General features: G+C 45.2%; 2 protein-coding genes and 1 long non-coding RNA gene across 6 annotated transcripts in view; 1 reads left to right on the forward strand and 2 right to left on the reverse strand.

Moving 5' to 3' along the window:
- The window catches only part of DNAJC13 (DnaJ heat shock protein family (Hsp40) member C13), a 244401-nt gene extending 240663 nt beyond the window's left edge, over nt 1-3738 (reverse strand). For 3 of the 4 annotated variants that reach the window (XR_008844053.1, XM_056520650.1, XM_056520649.1), the window contains exon 1: nt 3299-3584. Coding sequence is in view for 2 of the 4 variants with exons in the window: in XM_056520650.1 (XP_056376625.1) it covers nt 3299-3306 (8 nt within the window). In the remaining 2 variants the exon portion in view is untranslated. Of the gene's footprint in view, nt 1-3298; nt 3585-3608 lie in introns of those variants that run through there. The other variant, XM_056520651.1, reaches the window with a different exon arrangement.
- Nucleotides 3739-3781: 43 nt separating this feature from the next.
- On the forward strand, nt 3782-22135 carry LOC130273591 (uncharacterized). Its single transcript, XR_008844054.1, has 3 exons — nt 3782-3918; nt 20994-21097; nt 21891-22135. It is a non-coding gene; the product is annotated as an uncharacterized LOC130273591 (long non-coding RNA).
- ACP3 (acid phosphatase 3) overlaps nt 21897-23293 on the reverse strand; it is a 74455-nt gene continuing 73058 nt past the window's right edge. The window contains exon 11 of the mRNA XM_056520652.1: nt 21897-22029. Coding sequence (XP_056376627.1) covers nt 21917-22029 — 113 coding nt within the window. The 3' untranslated portion in view covers nt 21897-21916. The remainder of the gene's footprint in view (nt 22030-23293) is intronic.

The following is a 23293-nucleotide window of genomic DNA, read 5'->3' on the forward strand; positions in this document are numbered from 1 at the left end:
AGGCTACAAAAACTTGTAAACTTGATTGTTAGCTTAAAGGGGTACTCCGCCCCTAGACATCTTATCCCCTATCCAAAGGATAGGGGATAAGATGTCAGATCGCCGGGGTCCCACTGCTGGGGACCCCCAGGGATCGCTGCTGCGGCACCGCGCTCTCATTACTGCACAGATCAAGTTCGCTCTGTACGTAATGATGGGCGATACAGGGGACGGAGCAGTGTGACATCATGGCTCCGCCCCTGGTGACATCACGGCCTGTCCCCTCAATACAAGTCTATGGGAGGGGGCGTGGTGGTCGTCACGACACACGCGGTGGTAGCCATGACATCACGCTGCTCCGTCTCCTGTATCGCCCGTCATTATGCACAGAGCGAACTTGCTCTGTGTAGTAATGAAAGCGTGGTGCCGCAGCGGAGATCCCTGGGGGTCCCCAGCAGCAGGACCCCGACGATCTGACATCTTATCCCCTATCCTTTGGATAGGGGATAAGATGTCTAGGGGTGGAGTACCCCTTTAAACATGACTGGGATTCTTCTAGGGAAAGCATGTTTTATAATAAATGCCCCTTCCTGGATCCTCCCACTGCCCTATCTTCAGCAGCAGATCAGCACACAAACTGTTCAATACAATAGACTGTTTGCTTCCCAGCCAGTAGTCCTGTGGTAATGACATGTATGTTGCCTTTCTTTGCTTCAAGGAATGTATAAAAAACATTTGCATATTAATACAGAGGAGTCAGAAGTACAAAAAACTGCGGAGTTGGAGTCTGAACATTTATCTACCGACTCCACAGCCGGGTATAGTACTGCCACACGCTATATCCCTGGTATAGTACTGCCACACGCTATATCCCTGGTATAGTACTGCCACACGCTATATCCCTGGTATAGTACTGCCGCACAATATGCCCCCAAATTTAATTTTACCAAACACCGTGCCATGTACCAACTACTTGTACCATAAAACAAATGATGCCACCGTGCTCCCCCAGAATAAAATGATGCCACCGTGCTCCCCCAGAATAAAATGATGCCACCGTGCTCCCCCAGAATAAATGAAGTCACCACATAAACTGTGTCACTGTGACTCTTCAGCTGCTGCAAACTACAACTCCCATCATGCACAGACAGACTGTCATGATGGGAGTTGTAGTTCTGTATCAACTGGAGAGTCACAGGTGGGGGAATGACTGCTCACCTGACAGCGTAGGTTCCCTGTCCCAGGTCCCGCACTGCTCTGGCCTCTTCTAGTCAGGCCTGGCCAGAGCAGATGATGCAGGCAGCGCTAATCGCGCCACCTGCATCACAGGAAAACCGCTGGGCAAGGAGCACACAGTGTTCCCTCGCTCCAGCTGCGGCTGTTCATTTGTATCAGTGTCTTAAAACACCTATACAAATGTATGATGGTAGAGCGGCTGGCGGTCTGGCTGACTGGCGGATGTGGTCCGGATTTGGACCGCGGTTCGCCAGTTGAGTAACCCTGTGATATGCCATCAAATTGTGATTGCACTAGCGCTGTAACCTCTTCCCTATTGCCCCATCACATATTAAAGAAGTCCAGTGGTAATAAACTTAGCCTGCAGATAGGGGATAAATGCCTGACTGCTGGGACCCCACACAATCTCCTCTATGGGGCACTGACTCTGGTCTGTTTCGTAACAGACACGTCAGCTGGTCGAAACACGCCCCCTCAATTCATCTCTATGGGAGAGGTGGAGAAAAACACTGTGTCTCTACCTCTTCCATGTAGATGAATGGAGGGACGTGTTTGGATCAGCTGACCTGCTGTGTGTGAAGCATCGCACACAGTAGTTGAACCGGGGTTCCAGTTGTTGGACCCCCCCCATGATCAGGCCCTTATCCTGTGGATAGAGTTTAACATCATCTTTAAAGATTTTTAAATAAAAGTCATTTACAAATCTGTAATTTTAGATTTTAAAACACTTTTTCTCTTTGGAGTAGCCCTTTAAGTGAAACTGAGGACAATTCTATGTGATCAGCCCCCTTCCCTGTCTATAGATGCCTGTATCTAATTTTTTACATTATCCAGCATAGAAATGTTATTAAAAACATCCTTCCCAGGCTGTCAGCATATAAAACAAAAACCTGAACTTACCTGTCGCCACTCCCTCGGTGCCCCGGTATTGCTGCCCCCGTGCTCGGTCTTCTCCCTGGGTGCCGGAAATCAACACGTCATTGCATCGCTCAGCTAATCGTGAATTTTGATAGGCCTAGATGCAGTATGACGTGTTGATCCCCATCACCAGGAAGAAGACGGGTGTCAGGACTGCTGCTCAGCCTATCCCTGTCTGAGATGGGATAACGCTGCAGCAGGCGATTAGCTGTGCACCAATTTCATGTGCCAACCACCAGCAACCAGAAAGACAACAGTACCAAAGGATGGGGGCAGCGATACAGGAGCACCGAGGGAACGGCAGCAGGTAAGTCCAGGTTTCAGTTTTTTATTCCAGTAGTTCTACCGGAGTAATCCTTTAATTGGTAAATACAGCCCTAGACAGACTCAGGTGCAAATTTAATTCATACTATTCCAGGATCAATAACAGTGGACTGGCACACAGTACAACTCTAATAACAGACATGTCAGGACTGGTAACAGATCTTCTGTAAGGATAGACAAAGACATGTTGCTGCCAAAGCTTCTTACCCCTTCCTTGTCCCCAATTCAGCTGCTATACTCTGTATAAGAGTAATCCGGGACAGACAGGTCTGTCTGGCACCACCTGTCAATTCAATGGTTGCCATGCGGTTCATCTCTAGGTGCTAGACAGAACTCAACTGGTCATCTCCAACCTGGACTCATGGTCACCCCAAGTGGCACAACACCATTTTATTGGACACTGACGACAATGACATTTTCAGTCACAATGACATTTTCAGGGTGTGGTCAGTCACACAGAACGCACCTATCCAACGCCGTAAAGAAAACCCATGGGCACACCAATGGCTGTAGCGCCATCCCCAGGGTCCAAACAGTTTCCTTAAACCCCAGACACAGACTATGGTTTACAGTGTGATGGTTTGACTCAGCGCTCCATTCATACAAGTGTACGTATTATCAGTAGATTTCTGCACTCCACAGGTATACATGGCAGTGGTTACCCACATATACTTTATTTATTACTTTTCCTATTTACTTCCTATTTTTCCCTACTTGGTCCCATAACAGTATTGAGGGCAGTTGTCCTAGGTTTATCATATAGAAATGTACAGACAATAATGCACCATCCCCATATAAGCAGTCTCCTCAGCAGCACATCACGTGACCCACGAGTATATACCTGCACATATAGCGGTGAGCGGCACGTTACCAGCAGGCAGCCGCGCTGTAGCCAGGACTCCAGTCCCGCCCCTTCCCGGCTCTAGGGGCGCACCGCCACTCCTCCTTCTTCTCTGACTGCGCGGTCAGCTCTCTGCAGGAATGGCAACGCTTTCCTCCTCCCTAGCTTCTATTACTCTTACGTTTTCTCTACCTGACTTAAAGACTGGCACTGGACGCCGCCATGTTTACTCCCCTCCCCGGTGCTCCAGTCCACAGCCCAGTGGCAGCTGCGCGCATGCGTACTCGCACTCCCCGCTCAGCGCTAGTACCTGTCAGGTGACTGTCAGCTGACTGCCCGTTTGTGACGTGTTTGACAGCAGGAAGTGTCTGCCCTCTCAGCGCCGCCATGGTTACTATAGGCCAGGGATACTCCAGTCCAGTCCGCCGCCAGCCGCTCTTTCCTCATTCATTTGTATCGGTGTCTTAAGACAACGATACAAATGAATAGCCGCGGCCGGAGCGAGGGAACACTGTGCTCGTTGCCCGCTGCCTGCATCATCTGCTCTGGCCAGGCCTGACTAGAAGAGGCCAGAGCAGCGGAGCAGCGCGGGACCTGGGACAGGGAACCTACGCTGTCAGGTGAGCAGTCATTCCCTCACCTGTGACTCTCCAGTTGTTACAGAACTACAACTCCCATCATGACAGTCTGTCTGTGCATGATGGGAGTTGTAGTTTGCAGCAGCTGAAGAGTCACAGTGACACAGTTTATGTGGTGGCACAGTGACTTCATTTATTCTGGGGCCACAGTGACTTCATTTCTTCTGGGGGCACATTGACTTTATTCTGGGGGCACATTGACTTTATTCTGGGGCCACAGTGACTTCATTTATCCTGGAGCCACAGTGACTACATTTATTCTGGGGCCACAGTGACTTCATTTATCCTGGAGCCACAGTGACTTTATTCTGGGGCCACAGTGACTTCATTTATTCTGGGGCCACAGTGACTTCATTTATTCTGGGGCCACAGTGACTACATTTCTTCTGGGGCCACAGTGACTTCATTTATCCTGGAGCCACAGTGACTTCATTTATTCTGGGGCCACAGTGACTACATTTATTCTGGGGCCACAGTGACTTCATTTATCCTGGAGCCACAGTGACTTTATTCTGGGGCCACAGTGACTTCATTTATTCTGGGGCCACAGTGACTTCATTTATTCTGGGGCCACAGTGACTACATTTCTTCTGGGGCCACAGTGACTTCATTTATCCTGGAGCCACAGTGACTTCATTTATTCTGGGGCCACAGTGACTACATTTATTCTGGGGCCACAGTGACTTCATTTATCCTGGAGCCACAGTGACTTCATTTATCCTGGGGCCACAGTGACTTCATTTATTCTGGGGCCACAGTGACTACATTTCTTCTGGGGCCACAGTGACTTCATTTATTCTGGGGCCACAGTGACTACATTTATTCTGGGGCCACAGTGACTTCATTTATCCTGGAGCCACAGTGACTTCATTTATCCTGGGGCCACAGTGACTTCATTTATTCTGGGGCCACAGTGACTACATTTCTTCTGGGGCCACAGTGACTTCATTTATTCTGGGGCCACAGTGACTTCATTTATCCTGGAGCCACAGTGACTTCATTTATTCTGGGGCCACAGTGACTTCATTTATCCTGGAGCCACAGTGACTACATTTATTCTGGGGCCACAGTGACTTCATTTATCCTGGAGCCACAGTGACTTCATTTATTCTGGGGCCACAGTGACTTCATTTATTCTGGGGCCACAGTGACTTCATTTATTCTGGGGCCACAGTGACTTCATTTATCCTGGGGCCACAGTGACTTCATTTATCCTGGGGCCACAGTGACTTCATTTATCCTGGGGCCACAGTGACTTCATTTATCCTGGGGCCACAGTGACTTCATTTATCCTGGGGCCACAGTGACTTCTTTTATCCTGGGGCCACAGTGACTTCATTTATCCTGGGGCCACAGTGACTTCATTTCTTCTGGGGCCACAGTGACTTCATTTATCCTGGGGACACAGTGACTTCATTTATTCTGGGGCCACAGTGACTTCATTTATCCTGGGGCCACAGTGACTTCATTTATTCTGGGGCCACAGTGACTTCATTTATTCTGGGGCCACAGTGACTTCATTTATTCTGAGGGCGCAATGACTTCATTTATTCTGGGGGGCACAGTGACTTCATTTATTCTGGGGGGCACAGTGACTTAATTTATTCTGGGGGGCACAGTGACTTCATTTATTCTGGGGGGGCACAGTGACTTCATTTATTCTGGGGGGCGCAGTGACTTCATTTATTCTGGGGGGCGCAGTGACTTCATTTATTCTGGGGGGCGCAGTGACTTCATTTATTCTGGGGGGCACAGTGACTTCATTTATTCTGGGGGGCACAGTGACTTCATTTATTCTGGGGGGCACAGTGACTTCATTTATTCTGGGGGGCACAGTGACTTCATTTATTCTGGGGGGCACAGTGACTTCATTTATTCTGGGGGGCACAGTGACTTCATTTATTCTGGGGGCCACAGTGACTTCATTTATTCTGTGGGCGCAGTGACTTCATATATTTTGGGGGGTACGGTGGCATCATTTATTCTGGGGGCACAGTGACTTTATTCTGGGGGAACAGTGACTTCATTTATTCTGGGGGGCACAGTGACTTCATTCTGAGGGTGCAGTGACTTCATATATTTTGGGGGTAAGGTGGCATCATTTATTCTGGGGGGCACCGTGGCATCATTTGTTCTGGGGGATGCGGTGGCATCCATTTGTTCTGGAGGGTGCGGTGGCATCCATTTGTTCTGGGGGGGCGCGGTGGCATCCATTTGTTCTGGGGGGGCGCGGTGGCATCCATTTGTTCTGGGGGGGCGCGGTGGCATCCATTTGTTCTGGGGGGGGCGCGGTGGCATCCACTTGTTCTGGGGGGGGGCGCGGTGGCATCCATTTGTTCTGGGGGGGGGGGCGCGGTGGCATCCATTTGTTCGGGGGGGGCGCGGTGGCATCCATTTGTTCTGGGGGGGGGGCGCGGTGGCATCCATTTGTTCTGGGGGGGCACGGTGGCATCCATTTGTTCTGGGGGGGGGACGCGGTGGCATCCATTTGTTCTGGGGGGACGACGCGGTGGCATCCATTTGTTCTGGGGGGGCGCGCGCGGTGGCATCCATTTGTTCTGGGGGGGGGTGCGGTGGCATCCATTTGTTCTGGGGGGGGGGGGCGCGGTGGCATCCATTTGTTCTGGGGGGGGCGCGGTGGCATCCATTTGTTCTGGGGGGGGCGCGGTGGCATCCATTTGTTCTGGGGGGGGCGCGGTGGCATCCATTTGTTCTGGGGGGGGCGCGGTGGCATCCATTTGTTCTGGGGGGGGCGCGGTGGCATCCATTTGTTCTGGGGGGGGCGCGGTGGCATCCATTTGTTCTGGGGGGGCGCGGTGGCATCCATTTGTTCTGGGGGGGGCGCGGTGGCATCCATTTGTTCTGGGGGACGCGGTGGCATCCATTTGTTCTGGGGGACGCGGTGGCATCCATTTGTCCTGGGGGGGGCGCGGTGGCATCCATTTGTTCTGGGGGGGGGCGCGGTGGCATCCATTTGTTCTGGGGGGGGGCGCGGTGGCATACATTTGTTCTGGGGGGGGCGCGGTGGCATACATTTGTTCTGGGGGGGGGCGCGGTGGCATACATTTGTTCTGGGGGGGGCGCGGTGGCATACATTTGTTCTGGGGGGGGGGGGGGGCGCGGTGGCATACATTTGTTCTGGGGGGGCGCGGTGGCATACATTTGTTCTGGGGGGGCGCGGTGGCATACATTTGTTCTGGGGGGGGGCGCTGTGGCATCCATTTGTTCTGGGGGACGCGGTGGCATCCATTTGTTCTGGGGGACGCGGTGGCATCCATTTGTTCTGGGGGACGCGGTGGCATCCATTTGTTCTGGGGATCTGCACCGCCGATCGGGGCGATGCCTGGCATTTACCCTTTAGACGCCACGATCAAAGTTGATTACGGCGTCTGAACTGAAAGTAAAACTATCCTGGCAGCTCAGCGGAGTTGATCGGGACTATCGTGACAGAATTGCGATGTCCCGATCAGCTTACTGGCCGATGGGAGGGTCCTCACCTGCCTCCTCGTCGTCCAATCGGTGATCTACTGCTCCGTGCCTGAAAGAAAAGATTGCATGGTATAGCCCCCCCCCCCCCCCCCCCCCCCCAAGGGGGCAAAAAAAAAAAGTAAAAAGTGGTAAAAAAAAAAAAAAAATAAGAATAAATGTGAATAACCCCCCCCTGATAAAAATTTTAATCACCCCCCCCCCTTTTCCTATTTTTTAAATAAAAGAATTAATAAATAAAAATTATATGTGGTTCCGCCACGTGCATAAATGTCTGAACTATTAAAATATAATGTTAGCGAAACCGCACGGTTGATGGCGTACACCAAAAAAAATACCAAAGTCCAAAATTGAGAATTATTGGTCACTTCATATACCATAAAAATATTAATAAAAAGCTATTAAAAAGTTCCATCAAAACAAAGATGGTACCGATAAACACTACAGACCACGGCGCAAAAAATAAGCCCTCATATAGCCCCTTACATGGAAAAATCTAAAAGTTATAAGTAGAGATGGGCGAACTTACAGTAAATTCGATTCGTCACGAACTTCTCGGCTCGGCAGTTGATGACTTATCCTGCATAAATTAGTTCAGCTTTCAGGTGCTCCGGTTGGCTGGAAAAGGTGGATACAGTCTTAGGAAAGACTCTCTCAGGAAAGTTCGCCCATCTCAAGTTATAAGGGTCAGAAGATGACCATTTTAAACATACAAATTTTGGTGCATCTAGTTACAATTTTTTTTAAAGTAGTAAAATAAATAAAATCTACATAAATTGGGTATCCCTGTAACTGTATGGACCTACAGAATAAAGATGAAGATCATTTTTACCAAAAAGTGCACAGCATAGAAACGGAAGCCGTAAAAATTAGCAAAATGGCGTTTTTTCTTTTAATTTCAATCCACAAATATATAATTTTTTTTGCTCCAGATTATGTTATAAAATAAGTACAGTGGTCCCTCAACATACGATGGTAATTCGTTCCAAACGAGCCATCATTTGTCGAATCCATCGTATGTTGAGGGATTCGTGCAATGTTAAGTATAGGAAGCTGTACTCACCTGTCCCCGCCGCTCTGGACCGCGTCCTGCCGCTCCCGATGGTGACCCCGGTCCTCCGCTGGGCTCTCCTGGTCTCCTGTCCTCCACTGTCTTCCGTAAGGCCTTACTGGACCTGCGTAGCGACGTCATTACGCCGCTGCGTACACCGTTCCTATTGGATTACGGGACGGCATGCGCAACAGCGTAGTGACTTCACCGGAGAGGGCCGAGAAGACACCGGAGGAACATCGCTGGACCCGGAGAGCACCTTGGAGCATCTTGGAGGGGTAAGTAATACTCACAGCACCACATGGGGAACATTAAGCTGCTATCCGGCAGCAGCTTAAGCATTTTGCGCTGTCGGATAGCAGTTAATGCGATGGCCCCGACATAAAAAAGCATCTTATGTCGATGCTGACATCGACATGTCGATTTGATCATATGTCGGGGCCATCGTAGGTGGGGGGGTCCACTGTAATGTCATTACAAAGTACAATTGCCCTTATATTGCTCTGTAGGTGCAAAATTGAACGCGTTATGATTTTTAGAAGACGAGGAGGAAAATATGAAAGTGCAAAAACAAAGATTGTTCTTTGGGGTTAAAATCACCCTATTCTGACCCATATAACTTTTTTATTTTTCCATATATGGGGCTGTATGATGGCTTTTTTTTTGTGCCGTGAGCTGTAGTTTATCTGTACCACTTTTGCGTATATGTGACTTTTTGATTACTTTTTATTTTTTTGGGATGTGTTGTGACATTTGGTATTTTTTTACGTTTATGATGCTTACCGTTCAGGATCATTAGCATAATATTAGATTAGACATTTCCTCACATGGCAATACCAAGTATGTTGATTTATTTTATTGTTTGAATTTTTTTTTGTAAAATGGGAAAAGAGGGATTATTTTTTTTATTGGGAGAGGGGTTTATTCACTTATAATAATTTTTTTTTTTTACTTTTTTCTACTTCTCTGGTCTTCTTGAAAGCAGACCAAAGAAGAAAACCCCATGATGACAGCAGGAGGCAGGTAAGGAGCTGATCTCATCCCCACGGTTGTGCTACGGGCGATCAGATCAGCTACCAGAACCACTGCTTTGCTGCAGATGCCATGATCAATATTGATAACGGCATTTAATGGGTTAATGGCAGACATCAGCAATATCGCCGATGTCCACCATTACTGGTGGGTCCCTGGGTGCAATCATCCCCCCCCTAGGTACATAGGACGTACATGTGCATCCTAATGCGCTAAGTATTTGGCGCTTGGGGCCTACCTATACGCCCTGTGTCCACTAGGGGTCAAGAACAAAGGGATTTTTCATTTTTACCCTTTGGTTTTTTCCTTCTCGCCTTCTGATAGCCATAATGCATTCAATTTCTACCTTCAGACCCATATGTGGTATGCTATTGTGCCGCAAATTATACTTTGTAATGATATCACTCATTTTATAGCCAAATTCATGGTGAAACCAAAAATTAATTATTCGTGGGGTAAAATAAAAAAAATATATAAATATCCAAAATGTTTCCCTATTATTTAACTTCTGTATGCGGCTTGGAGAATTTAGTGATATTATCTCCAATACAAATAACTTTAATTCATCAACACATTTTTGATGTTTAAATAAAAAATGACGGGATAAACTATGTAACATAAATCCATTGGTGATGTTTGAGCGGTGTTTATTCATACGTGACCGCACATGCTGAACTGTGCGGCCAACGTATTGAAATCCGCAACCGCAACTCAATCGAAATACAGCAAAAGAGCTGTCACAGGTGTAATGACCTTTCGAGGTAAATGTTTTTATTCACAAATGAAGAAAAAAAGTGTGTAGGGTTACTGATCAGAGAGCAGCACTTGCAACGGGCACGTTGACAGGGAAAGGTGCCGCTGTCGGACCAGGAGGGACATTACTAATTTTTAGTCTACTCGGGGCAATAAGATTTCTCAAATTAGGGGATCTGCGAAAGGTAACATTCCTTTCATGATAGGGTCATCCCGAAGGATCAACCAATATTTGGACAGGATGGATTTAATATTATGTGCGGCATAATTATAATCTGTAATGAAATTGTATCTGTAAGGAATATTCGCCGCTTTATTTGAATTGTTTTTTTGATAATGATGTTTCTCCTGTACCAACGTTTTTTGAGACATATGCTTAACTTTATTAAAAGCAAACCAATACCAGAAATAATTGGATGCCCGGGGGGATTAGTGAGGGACTTGTGAAGTTTGGGTAAATAATAAAAAATAGGGAGTGAACAGTGTTTTACCAAAAGGAAATCCTTTTCTTTTTTTATTTAACAAGGAATTATCAATTGCCTTTTTGATTAATATATCATACTCAGTTTGGTATATAAAAGATGGATCTAAAGGTAGAATCTCATAGTAATTAAGATCGGACAATATATTCATAGCCTCTATAATGTAATCATTTTCTGTTTAAGATGGCGATCCCACCCCCCTTATCCGCGGAATGGACTGTAATAGTTAAATTATTTTGAAGAGATTTAATTGCATTACGTTCCTGATAAGTAAGATTGTCATAATGGCCTGTATATAATATGGTCTCATGTAGTGTGCAGAGTTCTTTTGAAACTAAAGAATAAAAAGTATCCAAATACGGACCTTTATGCTGAGTAGGATAAAATGTGGATGTAGGAGTTACAGTAACATGTTGAATAATGGGAGGGGAAATTACAGGGTCCGAGACAATTATATCCATGTTATTCGTTACAGTATCAATAATAGGAGGATGTAAATTGTCACTGCTTATAAAGTTATTTTCACGCCTCTCCATCAAGGCAATATGTCTGCTAAGTGTTAACTTACGCATAAACCTATTTGGGTCTAAAAACAATCGAAAATTATTAGGTAAAGCCGTTGGGCAAAACGAAAGTCCCTTGTAACGGAGTTCTATTACATTTTGCTGTAGTATATAATTAGACAAATTAAAAAGTTTAACGTTCGAATAAGATGGAACATTAGCAGATGTATTAGCGATTTTTAAAAAAATTTTTAAGTGTTTTTCGTTTGACACCCCCCCCCCCCCCCTCTCGATCCTCTGGGGCGATTTTTTTTTCCTTTTTTTATTTGTATATTTTGAGTAGGTGGGAAATAATGTGTAATTCGGTTGGATAATGAATTTGTTACAGGTATCAAACGGGAGTGCCAAACGGGAGTCTAAAAAACTAGTGGTTTCTTCATATGTAGAAAAATTATTAAGAGATAGATATATCTTCCAAACCTTCATGGATGGTAATATCAAGTTTAAGTGTATCATCTTCTGAATATGAAAAGGAAGTGGAAGGAGGATTAATAGTGTTAGGATTAACAAAGTTCGAAGAGGCAGTCCGTGGAAAAACAGAGGTACATACTGCTCCTTCTGAACGTTCACAAATAGGAGGTTCACCAATAGTGCATTTAGGATTGTTACTACCAATTAGGGTACATAATTTTATGACTATTGACGGAAATACAGGTTTCTATTATTTGCTCTGTAACTTTGGTTGATAATTTACCATATTTATCGGCATGTAACACGCATTTTGTAGGCAAAAATTTTTAGCCTAAAGTCTATGTGCGTGTTATACGCCGATAAGCCGCTGCAGTTCAATGATTTAAAGCGGGCGCTTTAAATCAATGAACTGCAGCGGCTTTTGCAGGTACAGAGACCTGCCGTCACTGCCGGCTTCTCTGCCCCTGCCTGTCCTGGGGTCGAGAGACTGCCGGCGCCGCTGCCCCCAATGCCTCCCCCATCCTCGGTTTTTCTGACCCCGCACAAGCCCCCAGGAAAGGCAGGGGGAGAGAGGCCATCGCTGCCCGCTTCTCTCCCCCTGCCTTTCCTGGGGTCTAGAGCCCTGCAGCCGCCACCTCTCTCCCCCCTGGCTATCGGCGCCGCTGCCCCGTTGCCTCCCCCATCCCCGGTTGTATAATTACCTGTTGCTGGGGTCGGGTCCGCGCTGTTTCTGGCCTCCGGTGTGGCATCTCCTGCATCGCTGCTATGCGCTGCGCAATGATGAGTGACGTCACTCGTCATTGCATCTCGCAGCAACGACGCAGGGGACGCCACAGCGCAGACCTGACTCAGGCAACAGGTAATTATAAAACAGGGGATGGGGGAGACAATGGGGCAGCAGCGCCGGCAATGGGTGCCGCTACCCCTTCTCTCCCACTGGCTATCGGCGCCGCTGCCCCATTGCCGTTGCCGCTTCTCTCCCCCTGGCTATCGGCGCCGGCAATGGGGCAGCAGCGCCGATAGCCATGGGTAGAGAAGGGGCAGCGGTGCCGATAGCCAGGGGGAGAGAAGGAGCAGCGGCGCCGATAGCCAGGGGGAGAGAAGCGGCGGCAGCATGGCTCTAGACCCCAGGAAAGGCAGGGAGAGAAGCGGGCAGCGACGGCCTCTCTCCCCCTGCCTTTCCTGGGGGATTCTGCAGGGTCAGAAACAGTGTATCGGGGTATACAAATGCACACACATGCACCCTCATTTTACCAAGGATATTTGGGTAAAAAACTTTTCTTACCCAAATATCCTTGGTAAAATGAGGGTGCGTGTTATAGGCCGGTGCGTGGCATACCCCGATAAATACGGTATTGGTAGAAATGTTATCATAATGTTGTGAAATCATTGGTTCGGATATTTTTCTAGTAATATTATTATTATTTTTAGGTTTAGGGTAATTTGAATTGTAGATCATGCGTCCACTGTGGGGGGACTGTCGAATTTTAGGACGTTTACCCCCAACAATGGAAACAGGATCAACAGGTTTGTAGATAGAAGGCTGTGGTATTGTAGACAATTCAATATTAATACGAGGGGCTGTCACATGGGGACGCGATTCGCCCCAAGTTATGCTAATTTGGTCATGGGGCGATTTGAGTCCCAATTCATGGCACAGTCCCCCCTTTTTAGTTCCCACATTATCTTTTATAGGAGGTTCATTAATGACCTCATTATAATTTGGTCAGGCACTCAAGATCTAGCAAATTAAAATTAAAAAGTTAAATTTTTAAACTCTAATGATTGGGGGTTATTATTTACCCTTCAGGTTTTTGAGGACACCATCGAATTCCTAGATTTATCAATCAAAAACGATGAATCAGGTAAAATAGTCACTGAAACCTTTTTTTTAAAAGTGGACATAAATAGTCTATTAGATTATAATAGTTCACATTATCCCAAGTGGATCAAAAACGTGCCTTATGGTCAATATTTACAGCTCCGAAAAAACTGTACTAATGATTGTGATTTTTTAAAACAATCTAATATCCTACGCAGCCGTTTTTTAGAGAAGGGTTACCCCAAAACCATTTTATCCCAAGCTTTTAATAAAGTTAAGCATATGTCTCAAAAAACGTTGGTACAGGAGAAACATCATTATCAAAAAAACAATTCAGATAATAAAGCGGCGAATATTCCTTACAGATACAATTTCATTATGGATTATAATTGTGCCGCACATAATATTAAATCCATCCTGTCCAAATATTGGTTGATCCTTCGGGATGACCCTATCATGAAAGGAATATTACCCCCACAACCGGGTGTTACCTTTCGCAGATCCCCTAATTTGAGAAATCTTATTGCCCCGAGTAGACTAAAAATTAGTAATGTCCCTCCTGGTCCAACAGCGGCAGTTGCACATTTCCCTGTAAACTTGCCCGTTGCGACTGCTGCTCTCTTATCAGTAACCCTACACACTTTTTTTTTGTTCATTTGTCAATAAAAAAAACATTTACCTTGAAAGGTTATTACAACTTTCCCCAGATCTTTTGCTGTATATCTATTGAGTTGCGGTTGCGGACTTCAATACGTTGGCCGCACAGTTCAGACTGCGGTCACGTATGAATAAACACCGCTCAAACATCACCAATGGATTTATGTTACATAGTTTATCCTGTCATTTTTTATTTAAACATCAAAAATGTGTTGATGAATTAAAGTTATTTGTATTGGAGACAATACCGCTAAATTCTCCAAGCCGCATACAGAAGTTAGATAATAGGGAAGCATTTTGGATATTTACTTTGTCAACTTTGGTTCCGGATGGTTTGAATGAAACCCTTGAAAATGCTCGCTAGGATTATTTTTTATATAATTGAAGATACAACAAAAACATTACTTATGTTTTAAATTTTTATTAATAACTTTTTATAAAACATTTTTTTAGTATTTTGTTATATAAATATATTATTTATATAAATTATTTCTTTCTATGAATTTTTTGTGGTATTGTCTACTGATATAATAACCCTACATATTTTCTCTTATGTATTATTATGTAAATTTTGTATGTTAAAACATATACCGTATGTATGTTCTAGAGATATTGTAAAGGGTTAATGTTTTTCCCATAAGGGGTTAAGCATTTTCCCTATAAAAACCTCACACCTTGTTGTAACCCTTATGTCTCATGAAGCAGAACTTCCGCGAAATGCGTTACATTGTGGGAATAAAGAAAAGCTGCATTTTATCTGATCTCCAGCACCTTCTTGATCTCTGCCTGTTTGGAGGGAATTAATGTATTAATGGCACTCACCACAGTTGTCGTGACTTTATTTTTATTTTCTGCCCTCTGAGCTGATCGGGACACCCCGATTTCGCCGCTGTGGTCCAGATCAGCTACCCTGTGCTAACAGCCAGTGGTTTTAACCTGATCAGAGATTTCCAGCATTAGCCAACCAGCTATGAAGCGCATTCAGCTCCTGAGTGTGCTTCTTAGACCAGGAGTGGGCACAGGGTCTATATTTACACCATGGTTCCTAAAGGAGCTGACTCGAGACCCCCATTAATTCCTGCAAAAAGGACCTCACACATGTAATGCTATGCAGTTAACAATAGTTTGTTTGAAACCGCCTAAGCCACTTAAAGGGCATCTGTCAGATCCCACAAAAAAAAAAAATGTATATGTTACTCAGTACCTAATCATGACCATGTACATGGTCACTTATATTTATTATAAAAATCCCTCTTTTCATTAGCTCACAGTGTTACAGGGGAAGGAGGCATGTCCCTCCTTGTGGTGGTGGGAAGTGATTGGTATGTCTGCTCATGCAGCCTTGTCCATGAGTCATCTCTTGTCCATGAGTCATGGACAAGCCTGATGCTGCTGCAGGACTGGTTATTGTCCCAGTAGGTTTGGAGAACCTTAGTGGTGGGATTTTCAGGAGCCGTTTTATGTGTTAAATATTAAAAAAAAAAATGTTAACAACTATAAAGGTCTTTAATTTTCACCAGTAACAAAATTTTTTTTTTTTTTTTTTTTTTTTTTTTAGTTTTTGGATCTGACAGTGCCCAAATCGAAGCATAATTGCAGTCAAACTGCTTCATAGATCAAAACTACAGTGATCAGGATTCAAATTTGCCTGAGGTCCCATAGACTTACATAGGACTTCCTACAAATCCATATACTGACTGCTGTAGTCGCTGGCTATGAGGTTGCATGAGATTTAAAAAGTTATCCTGTTCTAAGCTGGACCATCTCTTTCTTCATACATATGCTTACAGAATCTAACAATGTGTATGTATTATGGGCATATTAGAGCAGTCTAAGTTTAAGAATACAATCCGATCACTCATGAGTGAATTCTTTATTTCCTTATCTTCTCTATCTGACCCAAACCAATGACCGCTGCTGATGACTGCGGAGCTCCTCCTTTATTTCCTTATCTTCTCTATGTGACCCATACCAATGACCGCTGTGGCCAAAAGTTTTGACACAGACACAAATTTTGGTTTTCGCCACATTTGCTGCTTCAGTATTTTTATATCTTTTAGATGTTTCTATGGTTACTGAAGTACAATTAAAAGCATTCCATAGGGTATTAAAACTTTTATTGATAAATACATGAAGTTTATGAAAATACTCAATATTTACAATATTGACCCTGCTTCTGGACCAAATCCTGACTGATGGCAACCTATTTTTGCCTAATCAGTGCTTGGAGTTTAACACACTGGTGGTAATTTACTAAAGTGACCCAGACAGTTTTATCTTGGATTTTGCACCAAAATTGTGTCGCACGCTTCGGGAGCGAGAATTTGTGACCAAAAAACCCAACTGACTTTCCATTTTATAGGAAAACCTGAAAGTGGGTGTGACCACAGAGAAAAGGGGGTGTAGTCACAAAAAAGGGGGCGTGTTCCCAACGTTTTTGAAATATTCCAACATATTTTCTAATGTTCCCACATAAAACATGGTGGATTTGAGCTCTGAAAACCTGACAGCTGAGAGCAGTTGTAAGAAAAGCAAAACGTAGGGAAAATTTTTTAAACACCATCGAAAAATACACCAATGGGGCAAAAAAAGACAGAAAAAAACAGCACTCAGAGAAGACACAGATCTCTATATGTATATATGCAATCAATTTCAAAGTACCACTCACTTTACCAGGGGTGATATGGAAAAGGAATTATAACCTTTGTCCAAATAGAACCCCGCCTGTCCAGGATAGCTTCAATATGCAGATTCATGCAAGGCACAGCAACATCCAATGGGTATATTTTAATTCTTTAATCACAATGCGTTTCAAAGGTCATAACACCTTTTTCATCAGGCTGGTAAGCCTGATGAAAAAGGTGTTAATTATGACCTTTGAATTCCTTTTCCATATCCCCTCCCTGGTAAAGTGAGTGCTACTTTGAAATTGATTGCATATATACATATAGAGATCTGTGTCTTCTCTGAGCGCTGTTTTCTGTCTTTTTTTTGCCCCATTGATCTATTTCTCACGGACCCTATTCACATGGATCCGGATTACTGAGCGCTCTCCTTCAATTGGATATATGAGAAACATATGAAGTTTTGTCTACTGTACTATACTTTGGTTCTGGCTCTCAGGTGTCTTGTGGGAACTCACCCATTCTGGGTGTAGTTCACCGCATACACCGGGTGAGTTCATTTTATTCTTTTAGGTGATTGGTGTTGGATCTGAGCGCTATTGGGATTTTTTCTGATATATATTTTTATCGAAAAATACACGGCGGGAAAAAGAAAACTCCACTCTAAGGCTGCATTAACGCTACGTTTCGTCCATACGGGGACCGGATGCTGGGGGAAGGGAAAATCGGGCACTCCTCTATCCCAGCCAGACCCGGCCCCCATCTCATTTATTTGAATAAGCCGACCAGGGTGAGATAGTGACTCCAGTCGTCTCATTTTTGCCCTGTATATGGTTTTCTGACTGGACTGAAAACCGGGTACAGGGCAAAAATTTGCTTACTGAAGTCACTATCTGACTCTGGTCAGATGATTCAAATGAATGACATGGGGCTGGGTCCAGCTGGGATACAGGAGCGCCCAGTTTTCCCATCCCCCAGCCGGATCCGATCCCCGTATGGACGAAATGTAGTGTGAATGCAGCCTTAGTAAATCAGGGCCAGTGTCTCAGGTTTATCAAAATGTGCGAGTCAAAACAAGAGAGACTGGGGGAGATTTATCAAAACCTGTGGAGAGGAAAAGTTGACGAGTTGCCCATAGAAACCAATCAGCTTGCTTCTTTTAATTTTCCGGAGGCCTTGTTAGGGTAGGGTGACATGCAGTGAATCCACAGCATATTTGACACTGCAGATGCACTACTGACTGTCCCTAGAGTGAGCCTCCTGCTGTGCCCTTGTGTCCTGCTTTGTCTGCTGTTAGTAGCAATCCGCCACCACGAGCAGAGACACAGTGATCTGCGAGTTGCACACTCATGTGCAGTGTAGTCACAGGCATTGCGGTCGGCCAACCAGCTCCCTGAGCTAGGCCAAGAGCAACCGTGATGTCTGTAAGTACACAGCGCATGCGATCACTGTGTGTCTGCTCGTAGCATCAGATTGCTGCTATGAGCAGACAAAGCAGGACACACGGGCACAGCAGGAGGCTCACCCTAGGGACGATCAGTAGCGCATCCGCAGCGTCAAATGCGGATGCCCTACGTGTGACCCTACTCTTAAGAGTGTAAGAAGCGATCTGATTGGTTGCTATGGGCAACTGGTCAACTTTGCCTCTCCACAGGTTTTGATAAATCTCCCCCATTGTACCCACAGCAACCAATCACAGCTCAGCTTTAACTTTACCAGAGCTCGTTAAGATAGTAAAGCTGAGCTATGATTGGTTGTTCTGGGCATAATCTCTCCAGTTTTTCTCTGACATATGTTGACAAATCACAGCCAATTTTTGTGTCTTTGTATGTCCATCCAGTTTCTAAAGATTGACCACAGGTTCTCAATGGGTCTGAGGAGCCATCTGGCCATGGACCCAAAATTTCAATGTTAAGGAATTGCAGCAGCCAGACATCAGTAAATGCACAGTGAGCAAAAGGGTTTTGAAGGCAGGACGATCACATGGAGCAAGAAAATTCTCACAAAAAAATTAAGGGACAATGGGCTACTACATGTGGCGAGACATTACCCACAATCAGTAGCCTCTCTGTGAAGTGGAGCCAATTGTCCAAACCAGTACAGCTAGGAACAGGTTACCAATTTATTACAAAGTGGTCTCTGTTGCACATGGGAAGATGCTGGCATGCATTGAAAGGGGTACTCCGGCGCTAAGACATTTTATCCCCTATCCAAAGGGGATAAGATTCCTGATTGCGGAGGTCCCGCCACTGGGGACCCCCGTGATCTTGCACGCAGCACCCCGATACAATCAGTCTGCGGGTCTGATGACTGTTGATCACGGGGCCGGAGCATTGTGACGTCATGGCCCTGCCCCCCGTGTGCCGTCACGCTCCGCCCCCTCAATGCAAGCCTATGGGAGGGGGCATGACAGCTGTGAGGGGGCGTGATCGCCAGTCATCAGACCCAGAGCGAACATGCTTCGGGCACTGATTGTAACGGGGTGCTGCGTGCAAGATCGCGGGGTCCCCAGCGGCGGGACCCCTGCGATCAGGAATCTTATCCCTTATCCTTTGGATAGGGGATAAGATGTCTTAGCGCCGGACTACCCCTTTAAGGTAGACATGGTAAATAATGGATAGACAAGGGTGTGTAAGACTTTCTGCAGTGGGACACACTTATTTTTTTATATGGTCTTTCATATGGTCTTTTAGCTTTGTAATGCATTTTAATACTCCACAGCAATACAAAGCCTTTTAAAACAAAATTAAAAAAAGATTTGTTAGGAGTGTAAAGTGAGTATTTATATATCACCTTCCTAATTTGTTATACGTTACATGCCATTTCTTGAATTTACTTCATTTAAATCATGGTAAAAGTATATGGCATCCATCAGATGTAGGGTCCTATAGGAAAAGCACACCTGCCTGGTTCATGTTTTTAAAAAATTTTTTTTTTTTACTGCATCTAGTGTAATGGAATAGCACACACCGCGCTTTCAGGACACATCCCTGTGTCCTGAAAGATGTTTTCGGGACACAGGGATGCACTCTAGGAGATCCCCCATGTTTACTTTAAAAACACAGGGGCCGCCGGGAAGGTGGCGCACGCAGGGACGTCACTGACGCCGTGCGTGCGCCCATAGCAGCGGAGGAGCGGGGCAGCGATGAGGACGTGCGCTGGCCAGCTAGGTAAGTGTTACCAGTCCGACCACCGCTCCTTCGGTCCCGGGACTTACTGCTATGTCCGGAGGCTGTGTGTCTGTGGGGGAACTATACTGCACCTAATGTGGGGGAACATACTGCACCTAATGTAGGGAGCTATACTGCACCTAATTTGTGGGATCTATACTGCACCTAATGTGGGGAAACATGCTGCACCTAATATGGGGGAACTATACTGCACCTAATGTGGGGAGCGTTACTGCACCTAATGTGAGGAGCTATACTGCACCTAATGTGGGAGATCTATACTGCACCTAATGTGGGGGAACTATACGCACCTAATGTGGGGGGAATATACTGCACCTAATGTGGGGGGAACTATACTGCACCTAATGTGGGGGAACTATACTGCACCTAATGTGGGGAACTGTACTGCACCTAATGTGGGGGAACATGCTGCACCTAATGTGGGGAGCTATACTGCACCTAATTTGGGGGATCTATACTGCACCTAATGTGGGGGTACATGCTGCACCTAATGTGGGGAGCTATACTGCCCCTAATGTGGGGGAACATTATACTGCACCTAATGTGGGGAACATTATATTGCACCTAATGTGGGGAACATTATATTGCACCTAATGTGGGGGAACATTATACTGCACCTAATGTGGGGGAACTGTACTGCACCTAATGTGGGGGAACTGTACTGCACCTAATGTGGGGGAACTGTACTGCACCTAATGTGGGGGAACTGTACTGCACCTAATGTGGGGGGAACTGTGCTGCGTACTTAAAGTGGTAGTCAACTAATAATATATATAAGTGTGCATAGGAATTTGTTCATGTTTTGATATCTATGGTCCAGCCCTCCAACGGTCTGAGGGACCGTGAACTGGCCCCCCGTTTAAAAAGTTTGAGGACCCCTGAGTTACATGGTTTGCTTGTGGTTTATTACTATGTTGGTGGATGTCATGTTAAGTGTCATACAGGTTCAAAATGATATTACCTTGATTGTTTTGTTTCTTCACAGATAACTGGAAGCAATGGATCTGACCATATCCCTACTAGTAATGTATGCCAGTGAAAGAAGAAAGGCAAGACAGCAAGTTTCTATCAGCAGCCGAGGTCCTTCTGGTAATGGCGGACATCAACAATCATGTTTTGTCCGTTATTAACCCTCAGATATTGTGATCAATATGGATCATGGCTTCTGTGGCAATGATTGCTATAAATAGTCCCCTATGAGGACATAAAAAATATAAAATAGTAAAAAAAAAAGTTAAATCTGCAGATCAAGGCGCAAAAAATGAAGCCATTTATATGGAAAAATTTGAAAGTTATTGGTGAGCAAAATAGGGCAATTTTAACATCGTAAGGACGCAGTGCCTACCTGTTCGCCCTTTGCCTGCTCCCGCGATATAACACGGGGTCACTACCGATAGCCTGGACCCGTGGCTAATACCGGACATCACTGATCGCGGTGCTGCCTGTGTATTAACCCTTTAGATGAGGCGATCAAAGGTGATCGCTGCTTCTAAAGTAAAAATTCCTAGCAGCTCAGTCGGGCTGGTCGGGACCACCGCGGTGTCCCGATCAGCTGTTAGGACACGAGCAAGCTTTATACTGCAGGTGCAGGATGTACATATACCTCCTGTGTCCTTAAGAGGTTTTTCATACTGTACCTTCAAACTTTGTAGAAATGTGTTGTTCTGCGTGAAGAGGTCATAACTTAATATAGCAGCCTTGTATTACTTTGAATTTAGGTGGTTATAGGATTACATCCCTGTATGACTGCCGAGTGAGTAATCTGGCAACCCTATAAGTAGCATGGTAACATTCTAAGAGTCATATTCAGTAGTCACTATTATTAGTGAACTGAGCCACACAAGACTTCCTCCTGATCCACATTTCTTCTTTCCATAACTAGTAGCGAGAGATCTGCCTGTTCTGTTTTCACACTGTCTCATAGTTTGATGAGGTTTTCCTGCAGTAGCATAATAGGACCAGCAGACCAAGGACTACGATGCTCAAGATGACCACAACAATGGTCAGTCTGACAACAGCACCTGAAGAAAATCACAAAATTGTTTAAGACAACCATACATATATTTTATCATTACAAAACAAAGTATCTCATATAGTATGCTTTTTGATAGCCTAAATATAATTTGCATTTTCTTGTACATCCAGTGTTGTTATTAGCATTTCTGGTGCCAGTTGCCAAAATGGAGAAGATAAGGACCAGGTTTGGATGGCTCACCAAACGGCCCTGGAGGTCCAGCAAAAGGCCCTATTTGGAGCTACTTACTTGCCAATAAGGTCTCCTATGGGCTGATTCATAAATAATGTATGAGACCCTAATGATACTATATGTCATGTGTCTGCAATCATTGCAAAAGTTTACAATATAGATAGCAATCTATTTTATATAGTGTTTTCCAGAGGTGGCCAGTAGAGGGATTAGTAGTGTTATTGTTAAAGTACATATGAGACAACAAATGCCTGCAGAGCTTAAAGGGGTACTCCACTCCTCAGCATTTGGAACAAACTTCCGAACGATGGAGCCGGCCCCGGGAGCTCGTGGCATCAAAGCCCCGCCCCCTCATGACATCACACCCCACCCCCTTAATGCAAGTCTGTGGGAGACGCCCTCTCCCATAGACTTGCATTAAGGGGATGGGGTGTGATGCCATGAGGGGCGGGGTTATGACGTCACGAGCTTCCGGCTCCAGTGTTCGGAGCAGTTTGTTCCAAACGCTGAGCAGCGGAGTACCCCTTTAACCATTTAAGGCTAGGTTCACATTACCATTTGCAGCCAACCTATTCAGGGTCCTGATTGGTTCTTCTTTTTTTTTTTCTTGAGCCAAACAGACCCTGAAATTGGTCGTAATGCCAGATCCTGACCCCATTCACTTGCATGGGGTCTGTTAGTGATTTGGTAATTTTACAGGAGTTTAGCGGAGAAAAAATAGTGCTTGCACTATTTTTTTCTCAACTAAATTTGACGGAGCTCGACATAACGGAGCCTGAAGGCAATGGGAACAAACTGAACTCATATGGCTTTCATTAATATCAATATTCATCATATAATTCTTAATAAAATCAGGTTTTTCTAACCTAAGAATTTAGTAAACTACAATTTTCAAGGTAAAGAACTGATGGGCTTCAGATTAATTTTCTAGAGAGCTTATGGTATTTTTACAAAGCAGCCAATTTGTACAAACAGATGTAGAGCATGGGGGGAAACTGATATGCTTTCCATTATAGTGAGGTTATCAGCACCCAAAACTGCACCCAGATTCTCAGCACCCAAAACTGCTTCTGGGCAGT

This window comes from Hyla sarda, chromosome 5 (assembly GCF_029499605.1).
Source record: "Hyla sarda isolate aHylSar1 chromosome 5, aHylSar1.hap1, whole genome shotgun sequence".
Lineage (NCBI taxonomy): Eukaryota > Metazoa > Chordata > Amphibia > Anura > Hylidae > Hyla > Hyla sarda.